Genomic DNA, 22838 nt, shown 5'->3' with positions numbered 1-22838 from the left:
CCTCTCACCAATCTTGTTTCTCTTCTCTTTACTCGTTCTAGCAACTCTCTCTTTACTCCTTCTAGCAATTCTACATCCTTCCTAAAATGAGGCCTCCGGACCTGTACGCAGTACTCAAGATGTGGCCTGACCATTGCCATATACAAAGGGATAATCACGTCCTTGTCTCTGCTACCAAAATTCCTATATGTCATTGACAAAACTCCATAACCTGCTCTGGCGTCTGCACTGCTCAGAGAACTTCATATCTGGCTGCACAATTACCCCCAGGTCTTTTTCATTCACCACCTCTCTGAGTGCAGTACTACACAGTTAGTACGTTTCACTTGGGTTACTGCTACCCATATGCAGTACTTTGCATTTGTCAATGTTAAACTTCAGTTGCCACGTCTCAGCCCATCTGCCTAACTTTTCTAGATCCTGATGCAGTAGCTTACTGTCATTAACAACCCTGCCACCCTTGGTATCATCTGCAAACTTGGACATTAAGCCTGATATACCTTCATACATATCATTGATAAATACACAAAACAACAATGGGCCCAGCACAGAACCCTGGGGGATTTCACTAATAACATTCGTTCACGTAGAGCAGTGTCCATTTATTACCACTTTCTGCCGTCTCCCACTTAACCATCCCTTTATCCATTGCAGCAACTTGCCCTTAATGTCATGCCGCTCCAATTTGTACAGAAGTCTTCCATGTGCAGCAGTATCAAAAGCTGTCTGAAATCGAAGTATATGATATCAAAATTATTTTTTGCTTCCAGTTCCTTTTGTGACCACATCTTAGTATCCAATCAAATTGACTTCCAACCAATCAAGACTTCCCTTTAACAAACCCATGCTGTGTCTGAACTATTACTTCTTGTCTAGGTGATCCTGTATCGCCACCTTAACCAGTGATTCCATTATTTTTCTCGGGAACAGAAGTTAAACTAACAGGTCTATAATTATTTATGTCGCCCTTTGAACCCCCTTTGTGAATTGGCTATTTTGCATCTACATTCACACATGAGGACCTCCCCTGAATCTAAGGATGCTCTCATAATTATGTCTAATGGTTTGGTAACTTCGCTCGCTGCCTTCATCAATATAACTGGATAGATTCCATCCATCCCAGATGCTTTTTTATGTTTAACTTCAATGATTTCTCCTCCGGTTTCCCTCTCAGTTATTACAAAATCATCTAGCTCACTGCCAGAGTTTAATTCACCTCTGGCATTCACCTCCCTGAATAACTCCTCATGTGTGAATGTAGATGCAAAATACTCATTTAGTTTGTTAGTCACCTGAGCAGGATCATGAACAGTTAAACCATTAATATCCAATGGACCAATCTGATTCATCTCCTTCCTTCTAGACTTTACATAAGTAAAGAACGCTTTGCTGTTTTTCTTTGCATCGTTTGCCAAAGATTTCTCGTAACCTGCATTTGCCTGCCTAACCTCCTTTGTGACTTGATTACAGACTAGCTGTGTACTCAAGTCACAAAGATGTTAGAAACAGATGCGAAAAGTAACAATATTATGAGGTACCCTTTACTGAAAAATTCTGAGTCTTTGGCAATCTAAGTACAGTATTACATTTCTGAATTAATACGAGTAAAGTTTAATTGTAGTGTAAGTTTACCACCGAATGTTATCTTTGCGAATTAATCGAATATGGCTTTCCACAGCTATGTATGTTGGTAAGGTGTGCGCGCGCGCGCGCTCCTGAAGAGCAGACAACCATTTAGAACTAAAACCACATTGGAAAGAAATCCTTCTTCATAGTTAAACTGTTTTATCGCATATTTAACGCCTGATACTTCAGTAGTCGACACACGATTTTCCGTTGATGACTCTTTCCCGGTATCGTCTGTAGAAACGCGATATCCGCGTTGATGACGTGTGTGCGTCTTTCTCACCACGTGGTCGTTCATCTTGATATGAGCTCATGACCTTCACCTCACCCGGCATCCATACGTGTACATGCGTCAGCCGGCTACAAACCGTTTTCCTCGTATACTCAGTTGCCTTCTGTTGTTGCGGCGAGACGCAGAGCGCGCGCAATTTTGCTCTGCCCCACAGAGGATAAGAACCGCTAGTGCGCGTAATGCTGTCTCGAAGGGGTGCTCTCCGGTCATTTGTCTCTACACGAGTGTAGGAAAGTAATCACTGTGTGTTACAGAACAAAACCATACGTGTTATATATACTACATGGTTATATATCAGTGAAGTATTCCTAGAAATGAATACGTTTTGGAAATGGCTTTTTTAGAGACAAAATTGGATGAGTTGATATATTAGTGAATGTGGAAATTGCATGTAATCAGTGGATTCTGTAAGGTATATCTCCGATTTATATAATTATTGACAATCAGTTGTGTGTTATTTATTTATTATTCTAATCACATTGCAGTTCATATGCGTTTCGAACTGCTATTTTTTTGACAATGGGTGGTTTGGATACATATTTATATAAAAGATATACACTATTACATTTTTTTAACCTAACCTCGTTTTGTGACTTGATTACAGACTAGCTCTGTAACAGTAGTGAAATAGTGAATAGTATATGTTTAAAATCTATTTGACTACCCAAATGGGAATTACAAGCAGTGAAGTTAAATTCCCGAGGCCATTAATCTCCACAGAAACCAAGTTGAAAGTTAAATGTTACAAATCAGTATCTCTGGAAATGGGCCAAACTAGTTTTAAATTAGTAGAACGTATCGACCGGTTTACCATTTACAATTTTCATAAATAAAACTACTGTATACAGTATACCATCCTTAATAGTATTTACTGTGGATAGTATACAGTTATACATTTTTCGTTCATTATCGCAATATGTCTATTTTAGGCTCTCTATCCACATATGTTATTTTGTATAGTTTTATCGGCTACCCTTTCCATACAAATCAAGTACCAAAAGCGGTGGGGGATCCGTAAGTTTTTCTGGAGGGGCGAATATAACGATGTTGATATAAGGACGATTATGACAGAGTAATTGAAAATTAAGCTAGAATTTAGTTTATTTCGAATTTTTAACCAGCCTTTATATAATATACATACTACACGAATAATATTGTAAAACACAACCCTAAGGGCTCACATCTGGTGAGTATGCGCTTGGCACACCCAGGGTTCTGAGCTTGGATATCATCATTCTTCTCTTTCTTGGTGATTTTTTCTCTCTCTCTCTCTCTCTCTCTCTCAGGGTAACTCGGAAATTTTTTTTTTTTTTTTGGCCAGTGCAACATAAGCCTCAGGCTTCCTTACACCATAGCGCTAATAATAATAATAATAATTTTGTTCCAATTTTCTCAGGCTATTTGAATGGGGGAAGGAAGAAACTGTACTTTACTGGATCCAGCACTGTGCAAAACAAACTAAGCAAGCCGTAAGTTTGCTAACAGTTTAAGAACAGGCCGATGATTATACGGTACTGCTAGCAATATTTGATAGTTAGAAAAGACTTAGAACGAGCATTGCAGCTGAAGAGCAGTAAGTTGTACTATATACAAAAGGGTATGGTGTTGCTGCACGTTTTACCGGTTTGCTGAAAATTGCTACATATTACACTCATGCCTGCTTGTCAGACTTGATCATAGTGAAAGACTGTATAACACTTTTTAACATTGATCGAGTTGTAGAATTCTGTATATGTGTATGTGTGCGCACATGCACACACATATAAACACTACATGCCCCTGGTCCCCTCAAGAAGTTTAGAAACCTCCATTCAGGATGATTTGAATTTAACATTGATGAAAATGAAATAATCGTTCTTTTTAAAGATCTGCAGTTTTCGTTTTTCTATTACTTAAGTATTCACGCATAGTGGTTTTTCCACTTTGTCACTCATTTAGAGAAGTCTGTTTTCGAATTCCGTTCGAGGAATACTTAGTGCGGTGGTTTTCAACTGGGTGCCGCGGCACACTAGTGTGCCGCAACAACATTCCATGGGTAACATGTAATTTTGGATTAAGTTACTTATTATTTTTTTTGAAATTTATATATTTATTTCATTATAAAAAGGTGTACGGTATCCATTGTACTGTATCTTTTTAATTTTGTGGTGATCTATAATTGATGTTTATTTTGTTCCTCTTGTTAAAGAATAAAATAATTATATAAGTATATAATTTGCATTATGAATTTTAATTGTTTATAATTATAATAACTGTCATATAACATATTTTTTAAATATTACACACACACACCCACACACACACACACACACACACACATTATTAAATGGTCGAAAACCACTGTGTTAAGTATTTCTATTGGCCTGGAGCTGTTTGTTATTTGGTTTTTAGGAGCCTTAGCAACTAAGGCCATATTGCTCCTGGAATATGCGGTGGTCATTCCCTGACTGTTCCACATTCTCCGTATTTGGTGGTCACGGGCTTGAACCCTGGTCTAATCAAGAAGTGTGTGCTATGCACTGCTGCTCCTGCCCGCCTGGCCTGGGGTGCTGTGAAAAAATTACTGGGACACTAAAGGCGCCGTGAACCAAGAAACTTTGGGAACCTCTGACTTAGTGACTTATTTAGTCGGTGTTGTAGTTAGCTCATCTTGGGCAGAGTGGTAGGGTTTTCTTTTGAGGAATTGTTCCATGTTTTTTATCCCACCTAATTCGAAGCTGGCCCACGAATACACATTTTTACAGACATAATACACACAGCATGATATACCCTCTAATTAATGTTGACTTATATAAATAATAGTATTGCAACATTATAATACTGCTTTTTTTTTCGTTTTTTTTTCTCTCCTCCTTCTTGCCTTTGAGAATGTGGAAATATTAAAGCAATCTTTTTTCTCTCTTCTACAACTGGCTGAAAACCGAGACCAGATTTTACGTGGTTGCTGTACTCATTGTTTAGGTCCCCATGCTGGAGGGCCCTACGTTTTGCCTTTTTTAAAGAATGCAACAGTATTCATTAAAGAAGCCATATTTACAAAACAAACATAAATTTGGAACAAATAATAGAACAATGAGGTGTGATCAAAAAGTTTGGGGATTGACTTTGTATCTTGAAATTGAGTGTTGTAGCAAGCTGCAACTTGTCCCAATGTGTTCAGCCATTCATCTAGACAGTAACATATGGATCACCTGTTTGTCTGCAGTAAGTGTTTTGTCCCATTTTAAAATGAGTGACTTTACCGAGCAATGAATTTGAATAAAATTGTTTCAAACTAAGGAAAAGTGCAACAGGAACCACAAAAACAATAAAAAAAAGATTTTAGGGAAGATGCTGTGTGTTGTTTGAAGGTAACTTAGTTGTTTGTACAGTTTTAAGAGGGCCAGTTGTGTTTGAAGCCGATCCTTGCTCCAGCTGCCCTTGCAAACCAGTGATTCAATCACTTGGTTTCATGACACGATCATGGAATGTCGTGAAATCGCTTTGCGGATAGTTAAACATTTAACTATCCGCAAAGTTGCTAGTGAAATTAGTGTTTCTTATGGAGTATTTCAATTTTAATATAAGATTTGGAAATGTGACTTGTTTCAGTCAAGTTTGTACTTTTGTCCTCACTGATTTTGATAGGATCTTTGTCAGTGTGCTGCTGTTGCTGACCCATGCTTTGTTTCTTTGTAAGAAACTGGTAAAGAATTGTGTATGGCTATGACCCAGAAACAAAGGCCCAACCTTTTCAAGTGGAAGACTCCATTTTCTCCAAGATCTTAAAAAAAAAAAAAAAAAAAAAAAAGCAAGATAATCTTTATCAAATGTGAAGATCGTGCTTATATTTTTTTGATTCACAGGCCATTGTTCTGTATGGATTTGTGCTGCATCATTAGACAGTGAACCAAGAATACTACAAAAAAGTTGTATAGTGATTGAGTTTGGAGAAAATGGTCAGAAAAGTGTGCTTCAGAACCTTTGCATCATGACAATGCGGGTGCAGACCATTCAAGAATTTCTGTGAAGCATTCCATCACTCTAGATCCCCATCTGACATACTCACTAGATTTAGTTCTCTAAATGATTTCTCCCCCCCCTAAGCATAGAACCCCCTTGGAAAATCACAGATTTGCAGGGAATAAGAAAATTATTCAGAATATGGCACAGGAGCTGTTAGCAATTCAAAAAGCTTATTAGGAATGCTTCCAAAAGTTTCAGCATCATTGGAATCTGGGTATACAGTGTTGAGGGACATCCACTTTTTTGAAGGACATCCATCTGATTAGGTGATAGCTTCATTTCTCAAATACCCGTTTAGTCTCTGAACTGTTTGGTCACATCTCAGCACATTATTCAGAAAATTATTCAGATGGATGTCCTTAAAAAAAGTGGATGTCCCTCAACACTGTATACCCAGATTCCAATGATGCTGAAACTTTTGGAAGCATTCCTAATAAGCTTTTTGAATTGCTAACAGCTCCTGTGCCATGTTCTGAATAATTTTCTTTCTGGGACAGGACCAGGGTATGCCTGCCAGAGGCAAAGGTTGATGACGTTGTAGAGCGGATATCATCTTTTAAGGGCACAAAAGGTGATATAGTTGTACACGTTGGCACTAATGATATTAAGAGTAGGAGACCGGCGGAATTACTTAACAAGTACAGGTCACTGATGAAAAAAAGCCGTGAATTAGGGTTGAATTTGAAAGTGTCTGCAATTCTGCCCAGACACGATAGGAGGGAGTATATGATGAGAGCCCTGTCGATCAGTTCGGCCCTGGAAAGATTGTGCAGGGCTCAAGGGGTAGAATTTTTTTCAGCCTGGTCTGTACTTGTTAACAGGAGAGACTGCTTCTACAGGGATGGGATACACTTAAATAGAAAGGGTGCAAGAATGTTTGCTGATGCTATCGAGGCAGTGTTAGGAGGGTCGGAAAACTGCTAGATTGGGGGGATACAAGGACTAATAGATTAACAGTAGCCACTGGCAGAGGAGAAAGTGATTCTTGCACTGCTTCTATTGGAATGAGCAGCAGCCTGGAAAATAAGATGCAGGATATTTCAGAGACTGCTGGGAATCATTGGGGTACAAGTAAACACATGGGTTGTGTTAGGGTGGCTAAGAGGAAGAGCAGGTGCATGTATACTTGCGTGTACACCAATGCTAGGAGTCTAGTAAATAAATTTGATGAATTTGAGGTGTTGCTTAAAACATCAAAGGCAGATATTGTTGGGATTTCAGAGACGTGGTGTCACACAGATATAAGGAATGCAGAACTGGAATATGGGGAGTACAATGTCTACAGAAAGGATGGATAGGAAGGGAGGAGGGGGTTATGCTATTAGTTAAGAAACACAAAATCCAAGGAAGTGAAGCCAGTCGACATCTCTGGACAGTGCAGTGTCGAGTCAGTTTGGTGTGACATAAGCATTGGGAGATTAAAATTGAGAGTAGGAGTGTGCTATAGGCCTAATGACTCTGATGAGTATAATAAGAAACTGTACAGAGAAATAGTGGGCCAGTAAATCAGAGAGTCTTATTATGGGGGATTTTAATTTCCCAGATATTGACTGGAATTTGGGGCCTGGTCAGTCACACACTAGCAAGGCTTTTGTGGATTTATTGGATGATTGTTTTCTACATCAGCATGTTTGGAAGGCAACTAGAGGGAGTAATACTCTTGATTTGATTATCAGTAGTGATTCTTCATGCATTAAGAATCTGCAGATAAATGAACCACTAGGTGGCAGTGATCACAGTGTTCTGAAGTGGGATTTACTCAAAGAGGTAACTACCATTAGGGGTAAAGGGAAGGGGTATTGCTTTCGTAAAGGTGACTACGGTGGACTGAGACAGTATTTAAATTCTATACAGTGGGATCAACTGATGTTTCTTAGAATAGAGTCCTGTGAAAATATAGAGCTCTTCTGCTGAACTCCAGAAGTGTACTAGAGATCAGTAAATAAAGAAAAACTTTATTTATATCAATGTGTCTGAAAACTTCTGAAATTTGATTAGTTTATAAATACCACAGAGTTCTTTTGAAAACAGGTTTTTACTTCTATTAGAAAACATGCTACATTGTTTGACTAGTGATACCAGTATAGTGAAGCCCTTTTACATTATGGAAGGTTGTCCAAGGCTTGGCTAAAAAGAAATTTCCTTTAGCAATGTCATTAGTCATGGGAAACCAGTTTTGTGACTCCTTGCTCTTCCAGTTTAAATTTATTTGAATTTTACTTGTGGGGTCATGTGATACAAGATAACACATTACAAGATTGAAGTTTTGACTGGGTAAGATACTTAGTGTATGCATCCCAATGAAAGTTGACATTTTAAGCACTTAGACTCATTTTGTGTAATATTGAAAGGTATAATAATGTGGACTATAATAATTAGAAAGGAATGTATTTCTCTAAGTATATTGTAAAGAAATTTAATGAGCTCATTAATAGTAACTGAACAGTATTAAATCATATATTCCAATTTATCTCGGAACCAATTTAATTATGCAAACTTCTGAACTTTAAGTTCTTCGCAATCCCCATTCTTTATTATACTCTGGAATAGATGTATAGATAATCCATTCTCTCTTAGGGTATGAAACCATTTATAGCATACCTCAATGGCTGTTCTAATTTGCTAAAATTTACAATAGAGATTGAGAATGATCATGTTCTATCCTTCCTTGATGTAATGGTAAAGAAGGCAGGTTCGAGTTTAACAACTTCACTGTATTGTAAACTGATGTGCATGGGCCAATATACTAATTACAAGCCATGTCATGTTCTCTTATACCACAGCAGTACTATTTGAACACTCATTGGGAAGGCATGGGCACATTGCCAATAGGAAACAGAAAGACATGAAGAAATAGTCCTCAGAAATGTCACTTGCTTGAACAGAAGTTAAATTAATGGTTATTTTTAATCCAGAAACACACAAATGTTGATTTTTGGCCATCACATACCTTGCATTGGACTCAAAGCAATGTTACTACTCATTGGACTCAACTTTCAGTCCAATACCCTGCATTGGACTCAAAGCAAGCATTGGGTATAGCCCGCATTCCTTTCTGCTAGGGTATTGCCAGGATTTTGTGTAGTTATAATATTAACACTGTGCAGGTTCCTGGTAAAAAATTACAAACTGTGTATCCCTCTTTAAAAACCCCTGTACCAGTTATGCAAAAAAGTGGGATAGTTTATAGTATCATGTATAGAGAGTGCAATGTGAGCTATGTCTGTGAGTCCATCTGTTGTCTGGAGGAATGCTTTAAAGGTCACATTACAGTCATTAAGAATGCTGTTTTTACCCAATCAGTGATAGCTGTGCACTGTTGGAAGGATGGGCTTGCCCTCCAGCCAAGTGATGTCAAAAGTATTGATAGTGCATAAGATTTCAAGATCCATCGCTGGTTGAAATCTGCCTTCATATGCAACATTAAACACACTTGGAGAATGGGAAAGAGAAGACAACTGGTCCGCTCTTCCCCATTCCTCCCTATCAGTCCCCTCCTCAGTGTAATTTGTTAACTTTTTAACATTATGAACTCTAGAGTAGCCAATATAGGATACCTTTGAGCAAACTAACTTTTGGATTTGCAGGTTCAAAATGGGAGGCATTCAAAGAATTTATCTTGAAAGCTACTAGGCTTTACATACTACCAAGAAATATTGTTCAAGGTTTAGGCCTCAATGGATGTCAGATGAACTAACGAGACATATGGCAGAGAAGAAAAATGCATGGGATACATATAAATTAATGGGTGACATAGAATCCTATGATAGATATAAGCTGGTCTGTAACTAAGTCACAAAGGAGATTAGGCAGGAAAAGGCAGATTATGAGAAATCTTTGGAAAAGGATGCAAATAAAAACAGCAAAGAGTTCTTTAACTATGTAAACTGTAGAAGGAAAGGGATGAATTAGATTGGTCCACTGGATATTGATGGTTCAACTGTTGATGATCCTGCTCAGGTGGCTAACAAATTAAATGAGTATTTTGCATCTACATTCACACACGAGGAGTTATTCAGCGAGGGGAATGCCAGAGGTGAATTAAACTCTGGCAGTGAGCTATATGATTTTGTAATAACTGAGAGGAAAGTGGAGGAGAAATTTTTGAAGATAAACATAAAAAAGGCACCCGGAGTGAATGGGATCTATCCAGTTATATTAAAGGAGGCAGCAAAGGAAGTAAACAAACCCTTGGCCATAATTATGAGAGCTTCCTTGGACTCAGGGGAGGTACCCATAAACTGTAGATGTGCAAATGTGACCCCAAATTACAAAGGAGGATCAAAGGGTGACACAAGTAATTATAGACCTGTTAGTTTAACTTCTGTTCCAGGAAAATTAATGGAGGCACTGGTTAAAGAAGCACTGCAGGATCAGCTAGACAAGACTTCAGTTATAGCTCAGACACAGCATGGTTTTGTTAAGGGAAAGTCTTGCCTGACTAATTTGATTGGATACTATGATGTGGTCACAAAGGAACTGGATGCAGGGAATAACTTTGATATCATATATTTGGATTTTGGAAAGGCTTTTGATACTGTTGCACATGGAAGACTGCTGCACAAATTGGAGCAGTGTGGCATTGGAGGCAAATTGCTGCTATGGATAAAGGAATGGTTGAGTGGGAGAAGACAGAGTGGTAATCAATGGACACTGCTCATCGTGGACTAATGTTATTAGTGGAGTCCCTCAGAGGTCAGTGTTGGGTCCATTGTTGTTTTCTGTATTTATAAATGATATTGATGATGGTATATCAAGCTTAATATCCAAGTTTGCAGATGATACGAAGGTTAGCAGGGTTGTTAAATGACAGTATGCGGCTGCAAGCAAGAGGATATAGAAAAGTTGAGCAGATGGGCTGAGAGGTGGCAAATGAAGTTTAACATTGACAAATGTAAAGTACTACATATGGGAAGCAGTAACCCAAGAGTAACATATCAACTCTGTGGTACTACACTGATGGTGGTAGAGAATGAAAAGGACCTGGTGGTAATCGTGCAGGCAGATAGGAAGTTTTCTGAGCAGTGCAGATGGTCTGTAAGAGTAGCTCATGGTGTCTTGTCAATGATATACAGGAATTTTTCTAGCAGGGATAAGGAGGTGATTATCTCCTTTTATAAGGCAATGGTCAGGCCACACCTTGAGTACTGTATACAGGTCTGGAGACCTCACTTTAAGAAGGATGTAGAGCTGTTGGAACGAGTACAAGAGAAGGGCAACAAGATTAGTGAATGGAACGAAGGGTTGCTATTACAAAGAAAGGCTTAAATTTTGCAGATTACAGTGTCTGGCGACTAGGCACCTGCGAGGTGATCTGATTGAGGTGTATAAAGCCTTGAATGGTTTTGGGCATGCTCAATGCTGATGGGATTCTTCCTCTTGCTCAGAATAATCACCTGAGAGGGCATAAATTCAAATTGATGAAAGACAGTTGTAGGATAGATGTGCAGAAGTTTGCCTTTAGCCAGCGGGTAGTTGGTTGGTGGAACAGACTTCCATCCCTTGTTGTGGAAGTTGATAGCCTAAATAAATTTAAGGCTGACCTGGACAGGTATTTGGAACGAATGAAGGGGTGAAATGGGAGCGTTTTTTTTTTTTTGGGTGATGCTGCATAAGCTTGCTTTCTTGCATCATATGCCTCTGCTAATGCTAATGAACACATCCTGACCCATTGTATGACTCATTTTGATAGTAGGCTTCAGTAATGCTTGATGTGAGATTCGTGGCAGCCCAATTGTCTCATTGCAGAGTATTGCTAGATTATGTCTAGATTCCCATGAAACATAGGAATCCACACTGGAGACACTTACTTTATGTGTAGGCACATCTGGTAGCTCCAAAGCTGAGCCATGTTGATATACAAATACTTTATACAATCAAACTCTCTGTAACATAGGTTTCTGTTTGAAATAAGCAAAAAATGAGTGGGCTTTATTTGTGTTCACTAGAAGATTAACAGATGATTATTATTTATTTTATTTTTATTTCATTTGCTCCAAGGTAAAAGCAGTTTACTTCATTGTAAAAAAAAAAAAATTAAACTGTGTTACCCTTACTTTCAATAGAAGGGGAACCTTTTGATTGTGATTTATTTTCTTACTATTAAACTACATGTAAATTTCAAAATCTTGTTGATTTCTATAAGAATTGCATGATTTAGATCATAGCTGTGTTAAGTTTGGAAGTGACTGTATCCAGGTTCCATCTCTGAAGGGCAGTAAATTGAACACAGACCTGTTTTTTGGGGAGGAAGTGTTGCATTTTTTTTTTGAATATCCAGGTGTGATATGGCTTTGATTTAGATTTATACATAAAAGTATAACAAAGTATTTCTCATATTAAATTTTTTTAATTTGGCAGTTAAGTTTGTGACCAAATATATTAACATATCTATCTTGAAGTGTAGCTCTCTCCATACTTTTGCATCTTGGAATTCATCCTCCACCATGTATTTCTGTCTTGAGACGAACCTTGCCACATGTCTCTCTCCTGGTTTTAGCCCCCATCGTGTGTCTGCCTTAGTTTTTGGGGTGCCACCACATTTCTGTCTCTAGGTGTAGCCCTCTCACCAAACAATTGGTTAAGAGATAAGGAATTTTGTTTGAAGTAACCAGAAAGAAGAGAAAAAATAAAAGGCAGTTTGTCACCAAAACATGACAATTGTGGGCACCATTATCAGGATGGGGTGCTTATTCCACTTCCCAATTTTAGACAGTTTACTTTTTAACATTACTTTATATATATTTTTTTGTCAAATTTTTAATGGGCACTGGATTTTATAATATATGTGGTTTTCCCTAGAAAAATATTTTGACAGTATTTGTGATTGCAAGTTTAATACTATATATATATATATATATATATATGAAGAAACATGGTTAAAGACTAGATTTTTTTAATATCAGAATAAATATGAATAGTAACTGAAGCTTAAGTGTGAAATATGTGGCTGTGGTACAATGAAGCAGCAGAAGGAAACTTAATTTTAAAAATAAAAAATTATGTTACCAGAATGCTACTCCATTGTAATCAAAGTACTGCTGGTTACTGTACTGATACTAATAAAAGTTATGCAACATTCATCAGCTTTTATATGAATTATAAACCGGTATTTTGAAAATACATAAACAAATAAACTACACTGAAATCTCTCTCCATTCATGTCTCATTATATTAACATGAGACATGAATAACTTTCAGAAGTGATATATATATATATATATATATTTTTTTTTTTGAGGAATTTGTTAGTTTTAAAATTGAAAAGCTATGTACATAATAGCTTTTAAATATTAAATTTTTTGCCTATTTTGACTTTATAGCTGAGCGTTAGAGTGAGATTATTGTCAAAAAAAATTATCCGCACTGTTTGTCCCGGTTAGGGGTCAGCGACATGGATGGAACGCTTGTCATTTCTCCATGTTGATTATGCCCAGCCAAATTTTTTTCAATCTGGCTGGCCAGGCCTCACAACCTTGTTTTTATTTTGGTGTTTCCTTCACCCAACGTCAATGCAAACATTTATTGTATTTAATAGTCATGGGCATGAACCCTGGTCCACTCAAACAGCACGTGCCACTGCACTCTTGCTCAAGGCCACTCAGCTACGTCATAGCCAGATTATTGTCAAAAATGAAAATAAATTTTTTGTAAAAAAATTAAATAAAATTTTGTAAAAAAAATAAATTCATCATTTTATTTTTTTATTTGATTTTTTTTATATATATATTATTAGTTCAATTCATCAACTTCTATATTCAAATTCCAGAGAATTTCTTCAGTTCTGATTTGTGCAATTCCACATTTTCTCAAAGCTGATTTGGAAGCTATTGTTAATATAAAAATGACTACTGTCACTTCTAAACACAGTTGATAGGTTGACACAGTTGTGCAGGAGAATCTGTGCATGTGTAGACATAATTTGTTGATACCATGTTGAAAGAACTTTAATGTAAATTTATGTGCATGCCTGTGAAAAGATTAAAATAGTAGGTTTTTTTTTTTTTTTTTTTATTGTTACCCAAAACATGAAAGGTATTGTAATCTAAAGCCCCATGAATCAAGGCACTTATTCAGACTGTTTTGAAAGAATAACAGAATTATAGTTGATAATGGAGAACAGTGCCATAAAAATTTACCAGTTAAATGGAGTGAAATTTAAGCATAATTGTATATGCTTGTATTTGAATTTGTTCTTCATGTAGTTTGTTTGTGGGTGTCATGTTTGGGATACTTTTTTCTCATATGTGCGTAATTTTAATTTTCAAAAATAAACCCTCTGGTATCTATATTTTTGAATTCTGAACATCTGTTTTTGTAATGGATTAAAACATTCATAGGTAAAGTAAAAATTATGCACTATGCTGCATTCACTGTTAATCGTGGGGCAGTATAACATAACTTTAATTTTATTTCAACTATTATTGAAGTGTAACCCTACAACTCTATATTTTCGTAGGTAAAATTTTAACAGTATCCCAAGTATTATTTTTGGAGGAGAGTATAGATTATCTGAGGAACTTGGCTCTATCCATCATATGGACTTAACAATCTTGCTATTTGGAAGTAGCAAGGATGTTAGCTTCTGAAATAAATAGCAAAATTGCGACAATGTGTTTGTGATAAGTGTGTATCATTAAAAGTAGAATTCATAATCTTTCCAACAAATTGATATCAGTTTATTGGAAAGTGAAATTTATAGAAGATGCTGAAATCATACATGCAGTGCCAGAAACAGATAGATTTAAATATGAAAAAGAAAAGATTGAATCTAGAGTAAAAAATTTCTCATGCAGGAGCCAAAAATGTTTTGGATAGAGCTTTGCATTATATTGAACGACATCCTGATTCAATGATATGATGTTTATAAAAATGAGAAGGGCCTGTGCTGCAAAATGGTGCATTTTATCATATAAACAGATAAAAATTATTGATTTTAGGTAACTGAATGTACATGTATGTTTTAAGTGGAAAATAATATTTTTAAATTATGTACAGTGAAACTTCCCTTTAACGGACAGCCATGGGGAACGAAAATGTGTCCGTTAGAGAGAAGTGTCCGCTAACAAGAAGTCTGAGGGAGAAAAAAAAAAAGAAAAAGAAAAATCGTTAAACGTTTAATGTAAAATTAAATTAAAATACAGTATATGCAGATTTTGAACAATATTTTTGTAAATAATATACAATTACATACACAAGAGATAAAGAAAAATCGTTAAACATTTAATGTAAAATTAAATTAAATTATATAAGATTTTGCACACTATTTTTGTAAATAATATACATACAATTGTGCTATGCATATTATGACTTTATCTTAAGAAAAATACATACAGTAATCACTTATTTTCTTCTGCACCTTCTTCCGGCTGATAATTTTGTTTTCAACATTTGTTTAGAGTGAAGAAACCATCGAAAGTCCTTCAGTATCTTCTTCAGCGGAGAAAAACATTTTTAAATGATTGATTTGTATGAGCGCTTCTTCTATTTTCGTCGGTGGTTCGTCTTTAATATGTTCTTCGACAGAATGACCTCCTTCCATTTCTTCATCCTCATGAGGAACTTCTTGAAAAATATCGATGATAATGTCGTTGATATCTAGAGCACCATCTTCTGTAGCGAGGTTTCAGTCTATATCTTTGTAGCCAGGGTCACTTGCAGCGGAAGTATCGTACATTATCAATAGATGTTGAAGTTCTTGTTCTTCTTGGTGCTCCACATTGCTGTTCACAACTTCAATTTTTGCGTTTGAGTAGCCAGACTTTACAAAAAAGTTCACGACAGTTTGTTTTCTAATTGCGTTTACTGAAGAGGAAATCCATTGAATCGTATCTAGGATGCTGATTTTCTTTGCAAGGTCACTCGCACATGTTACATCGTTCATGTTTGCAATGAGATGTCTTAAAACACGTTTTCTGTAGTGAAGTTTAAAATTTTTTATTATCACTTGATCCAAGGGCTGACCTGACACTCTGCAGATGTGTTTGGTGGCAGAAAAACGATTTGAATGTTGGACAATTCAATGTGCGGGTGAGATGCAGCATTATCCATGAAAAGAATAATTTTTCTGTTTTGACGAATCATGTTTTGGTTAAAGTGACTTATCCATTCGCTCATGATATCTCGTGTCATCCACGCTTTTTTATTAGACTTCCAGTCAACATTCAAAAGATTCAACTTTATGCCCTTGAAACAACGAGGATTTTGTGGGTTTCCTATAACAAGAGGTTGTTCAAAGTCTCCCAGCATATTTGTACACAATAGTACAGTTAAGCGTTTCTTAGAAATTTTTCCGCCCTGGCACTTTTCGTCTTTTAGACTCATTATTTTTTCAGGAAGAGCTTTAAAAAAACAACCCTGTTTCGTCACAGTTGTAAATATCCTTAGCTTCAAAATCACGACATAAATCTTCCAATTTGATGGTCCACTCTGTTACAACCCCAGTATCAACAGATCCACCTTCACCACTTATGGTTTTCCAAGAAATTTTATGTCGCGTTTTGAACTTGTCTAGCCATCCCACAGAAGCTTTGAACTCATTTACTCCCATAGATTTCGCAACTTCCAAAGCTGGGCTTTTCCCTAATAATAGGCCCATTAATGGGAATTTTTTTAGCACGCGCTCGACAAATTTGAAGTCCAACAGTTTTCGGGAATGATTTTTGAACCTGATCATTTCCGTGTTGCCAAAATTGTTTGAGCAGTTCATTTTTTTTCTTTAGGATGTCGCTTACCTGCGTCTTCCCGATTTTGAATTTTGCAGCGAGATTGCGAACACTATTTTTTTGCCGATCATACGCATTAATGAGTTCGACTTTATCTTTTAAAGTTAAATGTTTACGAGAAGACATTGTGCACTTCACACGACACTGAAAAAAACTGAAAACTGAAACTGAAAAGAAGAAAGGCCTACCATATTCCCACCCCCTGCACACACCGAATTCATCAAAAGTTTTACACGTGCCTTAAAATTCTTGAAAAAGGGTTTGGAACCGCGACGTAAACCTTGATAAAATTCAGAGAATTGGAAATAGAAAATAAACACACAATTGAGGCACTACGTGGAAGAAACGTTCCTAGAAAAAGGGCCGTGAGCTTGCCTGCTGTCCGTTATGAGGAGATCAAATTAAGTGCTAATCTAAATGAAACAGTGCAGATTGCCTGTCTGCGTCCGTTACAGAGAATGTCCGCTAGACAGAAGCTGCAAACACGTTAAAACCAATGGAGGTGAGTTGGGGAATTTGAAAATGTCCGTTGTAGAGAGAGATGTCCGTTAGGAGAAGTTTCACTGTATTTATTTTTTTATGATTCTTTGTTTTAGCAGACTTTTTTTTTATTAACTGATCACGTTGGATAAAACGTGTCTACTGTACTTTTATTTGTAGCCTTATAATTATTATTGTTTCCAATTTATTTTTCACTGTAATGTTATTGTATAGTTTTTAGCAAGTTTGATAAAATAACCAAAACATTTATTTTTAGCAATCTTGGAGTATATGCAGATGCTCAACTTCTGACCAGAAATAATGAAATATAGTGAAATACCAGCAGAAGTTGCTACAGGTGGAAGCGGATCATTACGCACCACAGAAGTAAGTAGTTAGTTTTTACAGAAATATGTGAAGATCATGCTGAAGATTTCTCCAGTGTGAAAGAACTGAAGGACATTGTAGTAAACACATTGTGAGAAACACAACTTAGAATAATTTTAATTAACTATTTGCATAATTACAAACAATGTTTCAGAACACTAGTACCTTTATCAGTGTCATTATGTAAAAATTATAACTTTACGAGAGATTTGCAAGCACTTACTGTTGCTCTACAGTTGTATATAAAGAGAAAAACAAGATCAGAGATGGGTCGCCTGATTTTCTACAGTCTTGTATGATACTCCATGTTGGTGAGCTTCGATGTTGAACGTTTGTTCGTCCATCTTCCTGTTTGATCTAACCTACTCCCCAATCATTGGAAATGTGTTCTTCCTAGCACACATAGTTACTTTCTTCTGTGCTCCCCACAAAAAAAAAAAAAAATTTTTTTATTATATGGAATCATAGCAGTGTGTAACATGATACTTTCAATAAACACAATTAGCATGCAGCTTTATGATGATGGATATGATATCAGATTCTCCATAGAAAAAGAAGTGAACAGAATTCTACTTTTACTGGACATCAATTAACATTACCAAAGGTCAGCTTAGGAAACCCCCAGCAATTGAAAATAGGTACTAAAACTGATAAAAGCTATCAGCATCTGTAATCAATATCCCCATGAGATTTATTGATAGAATTATAATGCACACTATAGATAACTTTAATAACCCTTCCCTACAGACACAATTTCCTCAGACTTACCCATGTTCATCATCCCCTATTACTTGGGAATAGATGACGGCACTAACAAATCAGCTAGAAGACCCAGTCTCTCTGTACACATCTCAGGCAATAAAAATCTGAAACAACTTCTCAGGTCTTCAAAGTTCCCCCCAGCCCCAACAAATTGAGATGTTGCTTACAAGTTGGATTGTAATCAGTGGTGAGCTATAGTGAGCTCGCGAGAGCTCATTGTTATTTTTTTTGAAAATTTGCGAGCCCATTGTTGAGACGATCATTTATTTTACAAATGAAATCCTGAATGCAATTATTGAGTATCCAGAGCCGAAACTACAGTGCGGCGAGCGAGGCCCCCTTCCCAGCATTTTAATGGTACAATCGATCAGTTATGTATTTTAAAATTGCTTAATTTTTGATTTAATTACAGTCGGACCTCTGTTTAACCAACTTTTTTATACCGAATTTTTTTAAGTTCCCCTTGGTAATTACATTTAAAATACAGTAGTTTCTGTAGAACAAAAATAATTTTCATGTAACGAACAGATTAGGAGAGACAACTTTGTATGCATTGTTCTCACCTCTGGCCTTTAGGTAATCAGAAAGCACGAATTAAGGATGAAAGGGATTACCGTTCCACAATGTAGTGGTGCCCGTAAAACTTATGCAGCCAAAGTCGCGCTAGTCAATATGCTTTCCATAGCCAGTCAGAGGATTAAGAAAATTCCCGACATGGATAATAGCTTCTGGTCAACCTGTGTAGTGGTTCCCCTTTACTCCGACAAACGGGTGTTATGTTTTTCGGAGAAGTGAGTGATTCACGCCTTCCAGTAAATTTCTCCTGTCTATGTTTACATGGTCACAGTAGCTGAATATCTGAGTGATTCCGATATTTTGCACAGTATTCAAAGAACTAGTGACAGTAACAACGTAGGGGGAATTGAGGCAACTAAGTTATTATATAAACTTTACGAAAATGAAATGTTGTCAGATTTTGAAACTTTGTCGAGCCTTTCACTGTGTAGAAAATGTTCTAAAATATAATGGCATACAGACAATAAAAAAAAACAAAAAACAAAAACTATTACCAATCTCCAAAAAACTAGTGCAAATTAAGTATGATTGCTAAAGAACTTGGATGTGGAAACTACAAAGATCGGTCGTGTGTTTGGGCTACGAAGAGCAGCTTGTAGCTTGCGAATGGTAATTGTGGGTTAATGGAATTATCCTGCATTGTGCAAACATTTTGAATCAGAAGTAAAATATTTGGGATTGTTAAAGCGACTTTTAAATCTGGAATTTCTTAACCATTTAGCACCAATGATCGACATCCTGCAGGAGCTCTCTTACATTTCAGAAGCTTTACAGATTCACTATGGCAAAAGCAGATAAATTAATTATTCGAACTATCAATGCTATTGCTAATTTGAAAAAATTCTGAAGGAAAATATGAATTTTGAGAAAATTGAGAGCATGTTGAAGTGGAAAGAATTTGAAGGAATCAAAATCGAAAGTAAGAACAGTAAAATTACCTCGTGACAAGTTATTAAATGCATTGTTTTATCCTTAAAGGATAAGTTATTAATGCAACAGGGTGATTTTCAATTAAATAAAGAAAATAATCATGCCATTGAAAAAATTTTTAAACATATTCTACCGGAAATCGTGGAATTTTAAAGAACTTTCGTCTCGGTAGCAAGACTGAAAATCGAATAAGAAATTTGTTTTCTGATAAAATACGAAATTTGTTTCCTGAAAAAATTAATGATTTTAGAGATTTTGTCGAAGACAGTTTATTTTTAAAATCGAGTGAAATTCCCTTTACAATTAAGAAAGCCAGAAATATATCTTTGAAACCATTGCGATTAGCAGTGCTGAAACTGAGCGAGCTTTCAGCGTAATGAATAATATCGTATGAATAAATGAACGAATAATGTTGAAAATTAAACACATTGGAGATTATGATGATCATACATCTAAATGGAAAACCATTGCTTCGAGTTGATCCAGATCATTATGTCAATATTAATAAAGAAGTAAATTTCATATGGCAACTTTTAGAAGAAAATTTTCTTGAATATTTGTGCAATATTTTTTTTCATGTAATCTGTGATTTTTGTGTACCTTTTCTAGAACAGTTTGTTTTTTATGTAATATTTATTTTTATATTCTAGAATGTTTGTGATAATTCGTTATTTGTAATATGGGAAATATTTTTGTTATTTTTTATTCACAGTATTAAAATTTTATCATGAAAAAAATGTATCGTTTCGTGTCTGCTGAGCACGTGCAGTAGACGTCATACTATTAAAAAAATTCCAAAAAATTCCGGTCACGAAAAATGCGTCACACACGCTCTAATCTAATCATACTACTAGTGAGTGTCCCACACAGACTAGTGGTCTCAGCGTGGGAAGCACCTCTGCAGATGCCGCTGGTGACGTCACTTCCGTGACCCATCAGATTTACTCGGTAGGTACCCCCCCCCCAAAGGATGGCAGAAGTGCAAGCCCATTGTCAAAATATTCACAGCTCATCACTGATTGTAATCCGTGAGAAGTATTCTTTGGGCAGACATTGTACAAGTTAAAAACTTGGATAGAGGAGCATGTAAATCATACTAAAAGCGGAAACATTCAACAAGCAATGTGGCACATCATAGAATCAGGCACAATGAACTCTAGATGCAAAATACTAGGCAAGCAGTATAACTAGACTTTCCCTTTCACAATATTGCAATACAACCAGAGCTGACATCACCTCTCAAGGTTTCTTCCTCCAAGACATTCATTAAGCCCATGGATGTAATTTATTTAGCCCAAAAGTACAAACATTATACACCATCAGAATAGGAGAGACTTTATGGTTGCCTACCACAATTCAAGAGAATTTTAGCAATACAGTCGATAGACAGAATTTTCATCCTACACCCAGTGTCAATCAAACAGCACTCCAGATATAAAATACCAGACAAGCAGTGTAACTAGACTCTCCCTTTCATAAAACTACAGTACAACCAGAGTTGGCATTACCTCTCAAATTCTTCCCCCCTGTGTAAACACCCAACACATCTTGCACTGAAGAGGATGTCACAAAGCTAGAAAAACATATAAGTACTTGTAAATCACTTTTTAAATTCTTAAATAAGGCTATTGATGAAGGAGTAAAGTGTTCAAAACATTTGATTTGTAATTATCTAAATGACATAACTTGATATGATTATTTTGCAACTGCAGCTGTGGATTGGGATGACTACAAAAGGAAATGGGACTGCTTCCACTTCCTTTTGTAGTTATCTCCCATTTCACCCTACCCTCCCCATATTGGGTTGCTAATGCTACTGTGGACCACGAGTCTTTTGCTTGTAGCTTGTGCCCTGTGTGTCCACAGGCTGATTTGCATGTTGTGAACTAGAAGCTCTGTTGAAGAAGCCTAACTCGAAGCCTAACTAGCAACAAACTCGGGCCTCTCCAGTATACAGTGATGTATCATGCCAACTAAGCTGCCCCTGTGAACAATAATTGTTATTATCTAAATAAGTGATGAGCAACCTTTTTGGTATGAATGCCAGTTCATGAGGAAAAAATGTTTGCAGGGCACATTATATGGTAGATGACTTTCATCAACCGGTGAAATACCACCACTTTGCTTATTGGAGGCTTGAGGTGGTGAAACCCATGTTTAGTCTCTAGAGCAAAGTTTCTGGCATTCCCCCCTCTCCCCATACTTCTCCTTCAACCCATGCACGGTACTAAGTACTATAGGTTTTGATACCTTTCGTGTTTGGGGTTTTCATTAAAAAAAAAAAAAAAAAATCCATTTTTTAAAATTTATTTATAATTACAAGTTAACCGATGCTGTCAAACTAGGCAAGTGTATTGAGGTGATTACTTATATTATATATATAATAAGATTTATGAAAATGTTGAAATCACTTACATTTATTTTGCCATTTTGTTGTTATTTAGAGCTAAAACTGAAGTAAAGAAACAAAATACTGCAATAGTTATTTTTATGAGAGATGACACTTTTGTTTAATTTATAGTTTCATATTAAAACTGTTAGTTGTATTATCAGTAAAACAGTGTAAAAACTTGTTTAATAATATTTTATAGAAATATAATAATTATTCATTGACTTTAGTATATTTTTTTTCTTGTTTCTGAAATTAGATTGCAGGTGGCAGTGTAAAATTAGGTAATTTTGTGCAGCCCATGGGTTGCACACAAATTGCCTAATTTTACGCTGCCATCACTGATGATCTAAATAGTTGATTAAATTGTCCTAAATTATGTTCTCACAATGCATTTCAGTGCAGTTAGTTTGTTTACCTATGCTGTAGATTGACAATATTGATCCTGTTTATCAAAATTAATGAATTAAAAAAAAAAAAAAAAAACAGTAGTGGTTTTGAATATCATATATTTGGATCTTTGGAAGATTGTGCAGCAGTGTGGCATTGGAGGCAAATTGCTGCTATGGAAAAAGGGATGGTTGAGTGGGAGAAGACAGTGGTAATCAATGGACACTGCTCTTTGTGGACTAATGTTATTAGTGGAGTCCCTCGGGGTTCAGTGTTG

General features: G+C 36.2%; 1 protein-coding gene across 3 annotated transcripts in view; it reads left to right on the top strand.

Moving 5' to 3' along the window:
* The window catches only part of LOC150087235 (ras-specific guanine nucleotide-releasing factor RalGPS1-like), a 419169-nt gene that overhangs the window by 133592 nt on the left and 262739 nt on the right, over positions 1-22838 (top strand). For 2 of the 3 annotated variants that reach the window (XM_090371092.1, XM_090371090.1), the window contains exons 1-2: positions 2050-2330; positions 17405-17514. In XM_090371092.1, the coding sequence (XP_090227218.1) occupies positions 17449-17514 (66 nt within the window). In that variant the 5' untranslated portion in view covers positions 2050-2330; positions 17405-17448. Of the gene's footprint in view, positions 1-2049; positions 2331-17404; positions 17515-22838 lie in introns of those variants that run through there. The other variant, XM_090371091.1, reaches the window with a different exon arrangement.

The sequence above is a fragment of the Mastigoproctus giganteus genome, chromosome 4, assembly GCF_048544385.1.
Source record: "Mastigoproctus giganteus isolate SK-2022 chromosome 4, ASM4854438v1, whole genome shotgun sequence".
NCBI classification, from domain to species: Eukaryota; Metazoa; Arthropoda; class Arachnida; order Uropygi; family Thelyphonidae; genus Mastigoproctus; species Mastigoproctus giganteus.
This window is presented reverse-complemented; position numbering and strand designations above follow the sequence as displayed.